The sequence below is a fragment of the Spermophilus citellus genome, assembly GCF_964194105.1.
Source record: "Spermophilus citellus genome assembly, chromosome: 17".
Taxonomy (NCBI): Eukaryota; Metazoa; Chordata; class Mammalia; order Rodentia; family Sciuridae; genus Spermophilus; species Spermophilus citellus.
In genome coordinates this window covers 28,177,764-28,189,701 of record NC_138199.1, presented here as the reverse complement: position 1 = coordinate 28,189,701, position 11,938 = coordinate 28,177,764, and the positions used below count along the sequence as shown (strand labels likewise).

Genomic DNA, 11,938 nt, shown 5'->3' with positions numbered 1-11,938 from the left:
CAAACCCATGTCTGATGAACAATGCAAGCCCTAGAAGAATGAGAACTCTTTAACAACTCCCCATGAATCAAAATGTCCTTAGTGAATGGAAATGGGAAGACCTAGAAATGATAAAGGCGAAAACAGTTGGAGGGAATCCCATCCTTCAGATTGAGAACCACTGCTGATGTGTTTTTAGTGTGCATCCTGGTTCTGTAGCTTGGCTGAGTCAGGGTATGTGTGGGTAGGATTCCACCACCTGGTGTGGGAGCTTGAGGTGGAAACTAAGCCTTCCTGTCCCTGACACAGGAACATGACACTGCTCCGAGGGCTCCTGGTGCTCAGCTTGTCTTGCCTGCAAGGCCCCTGCTCCGTGGTGAGGTTGGGCTGAGTTCTGGGTGGGGCTGGTCAGTCAAGTTGAAGAAGTGGCTGGTGGGGGAAAGCCGTGGGGCTGAAGGGGTTTGGGTCCAGGGAGGGCTTGGCTCAAGGGGGCTCCCCTACCTCGCCTCACCCTTTTCTCAACAGTTCTCTCCTGTGAGCGCCATGGAGCCCTTGGACCAGCAAGTAATGGGCGATGAGGTGCATGTGAGAGAAGGGAGGACCTGAGGGGTCCCGCCTGTGGCTTGGGCAGGGTGTGGGACCTGTAGAGAGGATCGCTCTCCATCTGCTTCCTCCTTCTGCAGTCAATTATCGGGCAGGCCCAGGAGAAGCTGTCCCCGCTTGCCCTCCTCAAATTGGGCAACCAGGTACAACCAGGTGGGGCTGGGGAAGAGTGGGCAGGGCCAGAGGGAGAAGGGCCAATCAGCAGGGGTGAGGAAACTGGGAGGCGTGGCCGTGAGGCTGAACCTCAGGGGTTCAGAGGCCAGAAGGGATCGGGTAGGAAGGACCCTCAGGTGGCCTCCCACTACCCCAAGGGCGGGACAAGGCCCTGCCACAATCAGGCATAGGGTCTATGAAGGAGACATTCAATGTAGTACCTGGAGCTGACGCTTCTGACCTCACTGCCCACAATCTGTCCTTGTAGGAGCCTGGTGGCCCAACTGCCATGAAGAGGTCCCCAGGAGACTGCAAAGGTGCCCCAACTCCAGAGGAGACTCGCAGGCTGGCTCAGGCCATAATATCTTTCACCGCTGACTTGTTCTCCCTGGTGGCCCAAAGTTCCACCAGCCCCAACCTCATCCTGTCGCCCTTGAGTGTGGCCCTGGCTCTGTCTCACCTGGCACTAGGTACTGTGGCAGCACCTATCCAGACCAGCAGAACTGAGAGGCCAGTAGGAACTCACTACTCCAGAGGTTATCAGTGGATGGCTCCTTCATCAGGGTCACATGGACATTTGGTAAAAATGCAGATTCCTGGGCCCTCACCAGTCTCTGTGAATCAGATTCCCAGGGATTGGGCCTGAGAATGTGTTTATTTACAAGTTTCTCTAGTGATTTTTGTGCAAGAGTTTGATAGCTATGATATCTCCCACTGGACTCGAGGGTCTCCTTGTGGGAAACTGAGGTCCAGAGAGGAAAGGTAACTTGAGCAAGATGAGGCCAGTCTGTGAGCAGCATGGATGAAAGTAGCCTTCAGGAGTTCTGTCAGTCAGTGGATACAGGGAGAAAGCATGTGCTTTGTGGGCGTACTCATCGTGGGTATCTGAGAGGGCTGGAATGGGAAGTGGGGGTGGAAAAGAAGCCCCCACCAGGGCCTCAGCCCACATGGTCTCCTCCAGGTGCTCAGAATCAAACACTGCAGAGCTTACAACAGGTACTGCATGCAGACTCAGGATCCTGTCTCCCCCATCTGCTGAGCCACCTCTGTCAGAACTTGGGCCCTGGGACCTTTCGGTTGGCTGCCAGAATGTACCTGCAGAAAGGTAGTGCCCTGCATGGGAGAATGGTGAGGGAGATGGATTTGGCCTCACGTGATCAGCTGGAATATTGGTGGCTATGGAGGCCCCTGGGAACAGCTTGTGTGGCCCTTTGTGTTTAGGATTTCCCATCAAAGAGCATTTCCTGGAGCAATCAGAACAGCTCTTCCGTGCAAAGCCCGTGAACCTGGTGGGAAGGCAGGAGGATGACCTGGCGAACATCAACCAATGGGTGAAGGAGGCCACAGAGGGAAAGATTGAGAATTTCCTCTCAGAGCTCTCAGATAATACCGTATTGCTTCTCCTCAATGCCATCCACTTTCAGGGTACACTTCTCTGCCTAGAAGCTCTCCCCTTGCCCTACAGGCTGAGTGGGGTTGTGTAGGCTTTCTTCTGAGGGTCTCTTTTCCACCTCAGGCTGGGCCATGAGGCAAGGGGCTCTCTGGGTGTAGTAGGGAAGGGGCTCAGGAACTGGGATGAGGCGTTTGAAGATAGAGTATCTTGGGAGAAAACGGGGAGCCAGAAAGACCCAGGGGGGTTCCTGGGAGCATTGCGGGGGGAGGGGAATACAAGCCCAGATTTAGAAATGTGGGAAGAAAACTCAAATTAACAGCACCCCCTGGGGTCTTGGCCTCTACTTCTTGACCCTTGACTGGGTTCTAGGGAGGATAGGCAAGAGCCTGGTCCTAGGCTACATGGCCTCTGCCCTCTGCCTGGCTGCAGGTTTTTGGAGGACCAAGTTTGACCCAAGCCTCACCCAGAGAGACTCCTTCCACTTGGACGAACAGTTTACGGTGCCAGTGGACATGATGCAAGCCCATTCCTACCCCCTGCGCTGGTTCTTGCTGGAGCAGCCTGAGATACAGGTCACCCTTGCTGGGCCTGGGTGTTGGGAGGCAGGGAAGGGGGGAGGCAGGCTGTGGAGTAGTTACAGGGGTGAAGGGGATGCCCCGCTTTCCTTGCAGTCTTAACCCTGAGGCAGGAGGCTCTGAAAGGCAGCACTGTGACTCCACCCAGGAGAACTGAGGCTGCAGGATCTTTGAAGTTTATTAAGTCAATGAAATTATACTGAGCATTTGCTGTGTGTGATACTGTTCTACACACAGTGGGTTTTAGTGGAGATCAGGGTCCTACTCTTAGGAGGGAAGATACACAGTGCATGAGCAAATATAAATCAACACCATCAATTGTTTTTATTTTAATTTATATTAATTTTAATTTTTTTTTTGCGGGGCGGGGGGTACCAGATATTGAACTCAGGGGCGCTTAACCACTGAGTCACATGCCCAGCTTTTGAAAATTTTATTTAGAGACAGGGTCTCACTGAGTTGCTGAGGCTCTCACTGCATTGCTAAGGCTGGCTTTGAACTCTCAATCGTCCTGCCTCAGTCACTGGGATTGCAGGCGTGTGCCACTGCACCTGGCACACAATCATTTTGGATAGAGTTAAGTCCTATAAAGGAAAAAGAAAGGAAGGAAGGAAGGGAGATCTGTAGTGATATGGTCAGGGAAAATTATTTCAAGAGGAGGCACTGACTTGAGATCTAGATGCCTTTTGGTGATATGGGTTTATTCCAAGGACCTGAAGTTTGTGGGGCAGCAGAGGGACAATCCCAGCAGCCAGGTAGCTACTCAGTGCCTTAGTAACCCCCAAGCCTTGGAAATTCCACCGGCTCTCTCACACAGTGCTGCTTAGAAGGAAGGATCTAAACCAGGCACCATGGCTTAGGCCTGTGATCCCAGAAATTTGGGAGACTGAGACAGGAAGATCACAAATTCAAAGTCAGCCTGGGCAACTTAGTGAGGCCTTCAAGAACTTAGCAAGATGGGCTGGGGTTATGGCTTAGTGATAGAGCACTCACCTAGCATGTGTGAGGCTCTGGGTTCAATCCTCAGCACCACATTAAAAAAAAAAAAAATGAAATAAAGATATTGTGTGTCCACCTATAACTAAAAAAAAATATTTAAAAAAAGAGCTTAGCAAGACTCTGTCTCAAAATTTAAAAATAAATAAATTTTAAAAATGGATGTAATAAATTATGGTATAATGGTATATTAAGAATTATAATATAAAAATAAATAAATAAAATTTTTAAAAAATAGAAGGATCCAAGTCGGGCATATTGGTGTTTGTCTGTAATCCCAGCAATTTGGGAGGCTGAGGCAAGAGGATGGCAAGTTTGAGGCCAGACTGAGCAATGTAGTAAGATTCTGTCTCAAAATCAAATTTTGAAAAGGTCTAGGAGTATAGCTCAGTAGTAGAGCACTTGCCTAGGATGGCTTCTCTCCATTTCATCCTGAAAGAAAGCCTTCTCTTCCTTCATTCTTCATCTCCATTTCCCCATCCTCTTTAACCTTCCTCTTTCTCAGGCCCAGGAAACCAGACCTAGTGCTCTGCTAGAACCCAAGGAGTTTCAGCTGCAAAAGCGCCTTGAGCCTAGTGCCTTAGCTGCAGGAACTCTCACCCTGAAACTCAGTGTATATACACAGCTGACAAAATCACTGCATGAAGTGAGAGGGAGAGGGGAGGGGACTACCCTTTGCAGTGACTCCTGCACAGAATTCTAGGTTAGTTTGAAAACCAGTGACCCAGCTGGGCATGGTGGCACACGCTTGTAATCCCAGCAGCTCGGGAGGCTGAAGCAGGAGGATTTCAAAGCCAGTCTCAGCAATGGTGAAGTGCTAAGCAACTCAGTGAGACCCTATCTCTCAATAAAATACAAAAAAGGGCTGGGGATGTGGCTCAGTGGGTCCAGTGCCCCTGAGTTCAATCCCTGGTACCAAAAAATGAAAAGAAAAATAAAAACAGTGACCCCCTCACATGGAGAATATCAGAAGCAAAGACAGGTGGTTCTTTAGCCCATTCACATGGCTAGATGTACAAGATGAAGAGAGAGACATTATTTATTTCTAGTACTAGGGTTAACACCAGAAGAGCTTTACCATTGAGCTACAGCATCCCCAGCCCTTTTTTAATTTAAAAAAAGTCTTTGGACAGTTTCTTACTAAGTTAGGGCCTCGCTAACTTGCTAAGGCCAGCCTTAAACTTGTGATCCTCTTGCTTCAGCCTCCCAAGTCACTGGAATTAGTCATGGGCCACTGCACCCAGTGAGATAGCCTTTATTTATTTATTTATTTATTTTTTTTTTTTAAGAGAGAGTGAGAGGGAGAGAGAGAAAGAGAGAGAGAGAATTTTTTTTTCTTAATATTTATTTTTTAGTTCTCGGCGGACACAACATCTTTGTTGGTATGTGGTGCTGAGAATCGAACCCGGGCCGCACGCATTCGAGGCGAGCGCGCTGCCGCTTGAGCCACATCCCCAGCCCGAGATAGCCTTTATTTATTGAGCGCAGCCTGAGTCCAGACACTGCTAGAATAAAAGCATTATCTTGTCCCGTCTCATGTCAGCTTGCAGCGGGGCAGGAGATGTTGCTCCACCTCACCAGGTGAGGAGCTAAAGGCTTGATCAGGATAGACTTGAACACCAGTCTGTCTGTCTCAAAAAGTACATTCTGGACCAGACTCCAGGTAGGTTTGGATGCTTTCTGATCCTCATGGTCTCTCCTTCCTCTTTGTAGGTGGCTCATTTCCCTTTTAAGAACAACATGAGCTTTGTGGTGATGGTGCCTACCCACTTTGAGTGGAACGTGTCCCAGATACTGGCCAACCTGAGCTGGGACACTCTGCACCAGCCCTTGCTGCGGGAGAGGCCCACCAAGGTGCGGCTGCCTAAACTGCATCTGAAACACCACCTGGACTTGGTGACCACACTCAGCCAGCTGGGTAAGGAGGCTTGGCTTGGGGCTGGGCAAGGAGAAGACTGACTCAGAGCTGGCTCTGAATCCTGACGTTTTCTAGAGGTTGGGGGAGGGTGAGAGTGTATTATATGAGTCCTTTGTCCTTCTGTCCTGGGGTGAGCTGGGGCAACCCAGGGTATGAGGAGCTACAGTGCTGCCCAAGACAGAGCACTGCAAAGACTCCTAATAGAGAGCCCAGGGCAGCATGTGAGCCTTGCTGACTCTCCTGGAAGGGGTTGGAGAAGCTGGGGTACATCTACCTATCAGCCATTTGCTAAGCAACTTCTAGATTCCAGGCACTGTGCTAGGCACTGAGAACCCACACTATAAAGAATGCTCAGTCTAATGGGGCGGGCACCCAGGGATTCAGGAGTTTATAGTCCATCATAAGTGATAAAGACACAGGGCTTTTCTCCAGGGAATACTGAGCTTTTTCACCCAGGGGAATACTGAGCAGGTACCCACTCTAGATTTTGGGGCTGGGGATCAGGGAAGACTTCCTAGAGGAAGTGATATTTAAGCTAAGACTTGAAGGTTAAACAGGAGTTAAGTAGCAATCTGTGGATTCAAGGTGTTCCCTGGCCAAGGTGCTAGACAGGCCCAGGCAGCCTGGGGGAGAGAGGGTGGTCCTGACCAGCTGTCCGCTGCCCTGAACAGGCCTGCAGGAGCTGTTCCAGTCCCCAGACCTGCGTGGGATCTCAGACGAGAGGCTGGTGGTATCCAGTGTGCAGCATCAGTCCACGCTGGAGCTCAGTGAGGCTGGTGTGGAGGCAGCTGCAGCCACCAGCACGGCCATGTCTCGCATGTCCCTCTCCTCCTTCAGCGTGAACCGCCCCTTCCTCTTCTTCATCCTCGAGGACACCACAGGCCTGCCCCTCTTTGTGGGCAGTGTGAGGAACCCCAACCCTGGCGCACAGCCTGAGCTCCAGGAGCAGCAGGATTCCCCTGACAACAGGGACTCCTTCCAGGACCAGAAAGCTTTCCTCCACAGAGATAAGCCCTTTGGCCCTGACTTGAAACTCATGCCACCCTCCGAGGAGGATTACTCTGAGTTTAACAGCCCCAAGTGAGGGCCCTGGTCACCAGCATCCTGAGTCCCCACCCGGACCAGCCTCTCAACTTGTGTGACTCTTTCCAACCAGCTTTGTAGGATGTGGGGGGGGGGGGCGGACTGGGTGGGCCTTCTGGGAAAGGGGAGGAGCCATTCTCTCCCAGCTCTTCCTGGGGAGTCTGGGGAATGGGCTGGGGCCGGAAGCCGGCAGGCATTAGGGAATGTTGGGCTGGATCCCTCTTCATTTCTTCCAAAGAAGCTCAGAAGTTGTCCTTCTGAGGGCTAGGGTAGTAGGACAGTGGTGGATCCGGTTTTGTCAGGAAGCAAACTAGGTTAGTCCCTAAATCAGTTGGGACACTGGAGGGAGGGCTGTCTTTGGCCTTATCCCTGAACTCTCTGGCTGGGGAGACGAGAGGCCCTGGTGGTGGCTCAGAAGGCAGAGCATTGCCCTGGGTTCCTTGTATCCTTCTTGTATCCATAGGTCAAGGTTGACATTACCTCTGATGTAACCTGCTAAAGGCCTACCAGCCTCCAGCCTACCCCAGATGTCCTGCCCACTCCCGGTCTCCTGTCCACACACCCTCATCCTTAGAGATGCCAACACTGCCAGGATTCCCCTTCCTTCCTCTCTCCTGTCTTCCTCCTCAGCCGGGAGCTCAGGGGCTGAGGCAGGGAAGGGTCTCATTAGCTCTCTCAGGCAATTTTGTAAAGTTTTTGTAGTGATTTTTATGCCACCTGAATAAAGAATGAATGGGCTGGGCTGTTTGGATGTCACTGTTCTGAGTAGGGCCGTAGGGCCGAGAGCAAGTGGGGGCAGAGGGGAGGCAGGGAGGCGGCCACAGAGCAGACTGCAGTGAGCCCTCTCTGTGCCACGTTTGGTCTCTGGCCAAATGCCAGTCCTCTCCAGGGCCACCTCCATGCCAGCCTGGCTCTGCTCTCAGCCTTTTCCTCTCCACATGCCTCAGGCAGCCGGCAACAAAGGCAGCTCAGAATAGCTCCGGCCTCCTGGTTTGCAAGAACTGGCAATTAGGGGGTTTGTGGGGCTTTTAATTACACATCAGCCCCTCTGCCAGGAGCTGGCGCCCGCCAGCCGGGGGCAGGCTGACAGCTGGAGGCCATCATGCCTGAGGATTTGGGGAACAAGGTTGGGGGTACCTTGGCACAGGGCTGCAACTTCCTCTGTGAGAGTCCAGGAACTGGGGGCAGCACGGGTGTCTAAGTGGGCGGGGCCTGTGGGGGTGGCCACGCCTCCCTGTTGGGCCTTCATCTGTGAGTGCAGGGTGTCCATTTGGCAGCAGCCCCTTGGGTCCTAAAGTGCCTGGAGGTCAGAGAGACCTGGCTTCTCCACACTTATGAGCTAGCAGCATGGGGAGGTGGATAAAGAAAGAAGCGCATGGTGTCAGAGAGTTGCTGGGACGGATCGCTAGGGCTCCAGGGCCATGGTGAAAATGTGGTTTTTGTCTTAGGAGAGGTAAGAAGTCACTGGAAGGTTAACTCACCCATCAACCAACTTCAGTTTTACCTCTGGTCTTTCTCAGTGCTCTCCTCCTCTCCATTTCAGCTACCAGTGCCCAGGCCACTAGTCATCACTGCCCAGGGTCACTGCCATTGACTGAGTCTCCCTGATGCTGGTCTGCTACTTAATGGTATCCTCTGTCCTGCAGCTCCTTACTGAGCACCTCCCAAGTGGCCAGTCTCTGCAAATGCAGCAATAATAAAGAAAATAGGATCTCCATTACCCTGAGCCCAAGCCCAAGTGGTGGAGTGGTCTAGATAGTAGGTAAAAATTCAAGATAAAGTTCAGCGATGAAGCCTAGAGTGAACAGGAGGCATAGCAGCTCATCAGACGGTGGGACTGTTCCTTGTTGCCTTCCTACTGAGAGAAAAAGCAAAACAAAACAAAAACAAGATCCAGTAAAAAAGCCCCATGCAGTGGCACATTCCTGTAATCCAGCCACTTGGGAGGCTGAGGCAGGAGGATCTCAAGTTTGAGGTCAGCCTCAGCAACTTAGTGAGACTCCATCTCAGGAAGAAGAAAAAGAGAAGATCCATTAAACAGTATGAGAACTGCTTTAAAGAAAACTCACATGGCAGTGCGGTGGCACATGCCTATAATCCCAGTGGCTCTGGAGGCTGAGGCAGGAGGATCACAAGTTCAAAGCCAGCTTCAGCAATTTAGAGAAGCCCTAAACAACTCAGTAAGACCCTAAATAAAAAAGAAAAAAGGAGGGCTGGGGATGTGGCTCAAGCCGTAGCACGCTCGTCTGGCATGCGTGCGGCCTGGGTTCGATCCTCAGCACCACATACCAACAAAGATGTTGTGTCTGCCGATAACTAAAAACATAAATAAATATTTAGCAGGAAGAAAAGATTAACATTAAACAGAGACATGAGATGGGAGGGAAAGGGAGAGAAAAGGGAAATTGCATGGAAATGAAGGGAGACCCTCATTGCTATATAAAATTACATATAAGAGGTTGTGAGGGGAATGGGAAAATAAACAAGGAGAGAAATGAATTACAGGAGATGGGGTAGAGAGAGAAGATGGGAGGGGAGGGGAGGGGGGATAGTAGGGGATAGGAAAGGTAGCAGAATACAAAAAAAAAAAAAAAAAAAAGAAAAAAAAAAAAAAGAAAAAAGGCCTGGGGATGTGGCTCAGTGGTAGAATACCCCGGGGTTTGATTCCCTGGTACAAAAAGAAAAAAAGAAAAAGAAAACTCACATGGGTAAATAGGAAAATCCTTTCCAAGGGTGACATCTGAGCAGCAAGACGGATATTATAACCACCTGACTATTTAGAGAGACCTGATCATTTAGTGTTCAGGATAAGGCAACAGTCAGGGGCAAAGGCCCTGGGGCACAAAAGGATTTGGATAATTGGAGAGACACGAGGAAGGACAGTGTGATGAGAGTGTGAGAGGCCAGAGAAAAAATAAAAAGATGAAACTAGAGCTGGATGGAGTCAGATCATGTGGGTCCTTGCAGGCCAGAGCCAGGGATTTGCATTTTATCTCAAGTACAAAGGGAAGCTGTGCAAGAGTGTTTCGCTTTAATTTTTTTAGTTGAAATATAATATGAAAAGTATACAATTGTAGCTATATATAAGCTTAATATATTTTTTTTTCTCCTGCACTACTGGGGAATAAAACCCAGGGCCTTGCACATGCTAGGCAAGTGCTCTACCACTGAGGACATTCCCAGCCCCTAATTAATATTTTCATGAATCAAATATCCCTGTGCAACCAGCACCCCAAACAAGAAACAGACTTCACATTCCTGTCCTCTGGTGACAGCGATGAGTTTTCACTTGCTTTCAGGCTTTAGATAAAGGAATCTCACAGTCTGTGCTCTCTCGTGTCTGGCTTCTTTAGTGCAAGCTCATGGTTTTGAGATCCATCTGTGTTTTCGAGGATGGCAATACTCTGTCACTGTGGAAGCCTTTTAATTGCGGGGTGTCGTGATCTGAGTTGAGTTCTGGAAGACTCCTTTGGCTCCCATGTGGGGAACAGACTGGAATGATAGGCATAGGAAGACAGGTAGACAGGCAGGAGATGAAGGTACCTTGGCCCAGGTGCTGGCTGTGGAAATGGGGGAAGCAGTCAGAATCGAAATGTATTTTTCAGATGGACGTTATAGAATTTGTGGGTAGAGCCAGGCATGGTGGCACATGCTGTAATCCCAGCTACTTGGGAGGCTGAGGCAGGAGGATCACAAATTTGAGACCAGCCCAGGCAACCCTGACTCAAAAAAATAAAAAAGGCCTGGGGATGTAGCTCACTGGGAAAGTACCCCTGCGTTCAATCCCCAATATTGAATAAAAGAAAAAGGAGAAGGAGAAGAAGTAGGATGACTTGTGGATAGATGGTGTGGGAGATGAGAGAATGAGAAGGAAGACTCAAGGATATGGGGCTCATCGATAAATTCCTAGGTCTTTTTTGTTGTTATTGGGTACCAGGGATTGAACTCAGGGGCACTGGACCCACTAAGTCACATCCCCAGCCCTATTTTGTATTTTATTAGAGACAGGGTCTCACTGAGTTGCTTAGTGCCTCCCCATTGCTGAGGCTGGCTTTGAACTCACGATCCTACTGCCTCAACCTCCCGAACCACTGGAATTACAGGCATGCTCCACTACACCCAGTAAATTCTTAGGCCTTTTATTTGTTGTTTATTCTGTGGTCCTGGGGATGGAACCCAGAGCCTGACACATGTTCTCACTGGGCTACATCCCCCACACTCGTTTTTTTTTGTTTTGAGAAAATGGATTAGTAACAGTCCCTTTTACTGTGATGGGACACAGAGTGAGGGACAATTATAGGGTGGGTTGGAGAGTTCCATTTTGAACAAGTTATGGTGGAAATACCACAGGAACACAGGGTGATTGGTTGTACATTCCAGTTGGCTTGGAAAGTTTGGGTTATGCCTGTGGTTCTAACATAATTAGTTAGCACCCCCTTTTGCTTTTAGAGGTGTCCCTGTTTAAATGATCAGTTATAGGTTCATCGTACTTACCTGGCATCCATGTGGACATGGTAGTAGTGCGATTGCTGGGTCAAGTAGACAATTGGATATTTGGATCAGAAATAGAAGTGCATAGCTGAGAGCATGTAAAATCATAGGGGCTGGATAGAGGTCATCCTTAGCATATGCAAGGTCCTGGGTTTGATCCTTAACACCCCACCAAAGTCATGGAACTATAGGAAGCCACTTAAGGGGAGGTGATGCTAATAGAGAAGAGAGGGTCCCAGGATCAAGCCAGCAGAAGAAACAGAAAAGATGAGGTATCTCGAGGTGGAAGAGAATGGAGGGGCATGGAGTATGGATTTCAAGGAAGGAGAATGGTCCATTGCTGCCTGCTGTCAAGGACAGAGGTGTCCCCTTAGTGCTGAATACCAGGTCATCCAGGAAGGTGGCAACAGCAGTTTCAAAGAATAGTGGGCACAGGAGCAAGGCATTTGGAAGGAAATGGGACCTGAGAATGTGTAGATACATGAGTAAATAACTCTTTCCATTGTGGCTGTGGAGGAGACCAAGAAATGGGTGCGACTTTAGGGGATGTGGCCTAAAGAGATGTCTTTTTGATTTTTTTATTTTAAAAAATTGTGGGGAGGTACTTGGGATTGAACCCATGGGGCACTCTATCATTGAGCCCCACCCCCATTCTTTATTATTATTTTAACTTTTGAGACAGGGTCTGGCTGAGTTTTACAAGCCTTGAACTTGCGATCTGCCTGCCTCAGCCTCCCAGGTAGCTGG

General features: G+C 49.7%; 1 protein-coding gene across 4 annotated transcripts; it reads left to right on the top strand.

Annotated features, from left to right (window-relative positions):
• Positions 1-292: 292 nt before the first annotated feature.
• On the top strand, positions 293-6,724 carry SERPINF2 (serpin family F member 2; the record flags this gene model as incomplete). 4 transcript variants are annotated; one of them, XM_081270247.1, is made up of 9 exons in its annotated part: positions 293-355; positions 505-543; positions 663-725; positions 1,004-1,205; positions 1,697-1,840; positions 1,957-2,160; positions 2,558-2,700; positions 5,413-5,617; positions 6,289-6,724. In XM_081270247.1, the coding sequence occupies 9 exons, from the start codon at positions 293-295 to the stop codon at positions 6,699-6,701; spliced, it is 1,476 nt and encodes a 491-aa protein (XP_081126373.1). In that variant the 3' UTR covers positions 6,702-6,724. The 4 variants fall into 4 exon arrangements, with proteins under 4 accessions (XP_081126373.1, XP_081126374.1, XP_081126372.1 ...); XM_081270248.1 differs by having other exon boundaries at positions 505-558; positions 678-725; XM_081270246.1 differs by having other exon boundaries at positions 505-564.
• Positions 6,725-11,938: the final 5,214 nt, after the last annotated feature.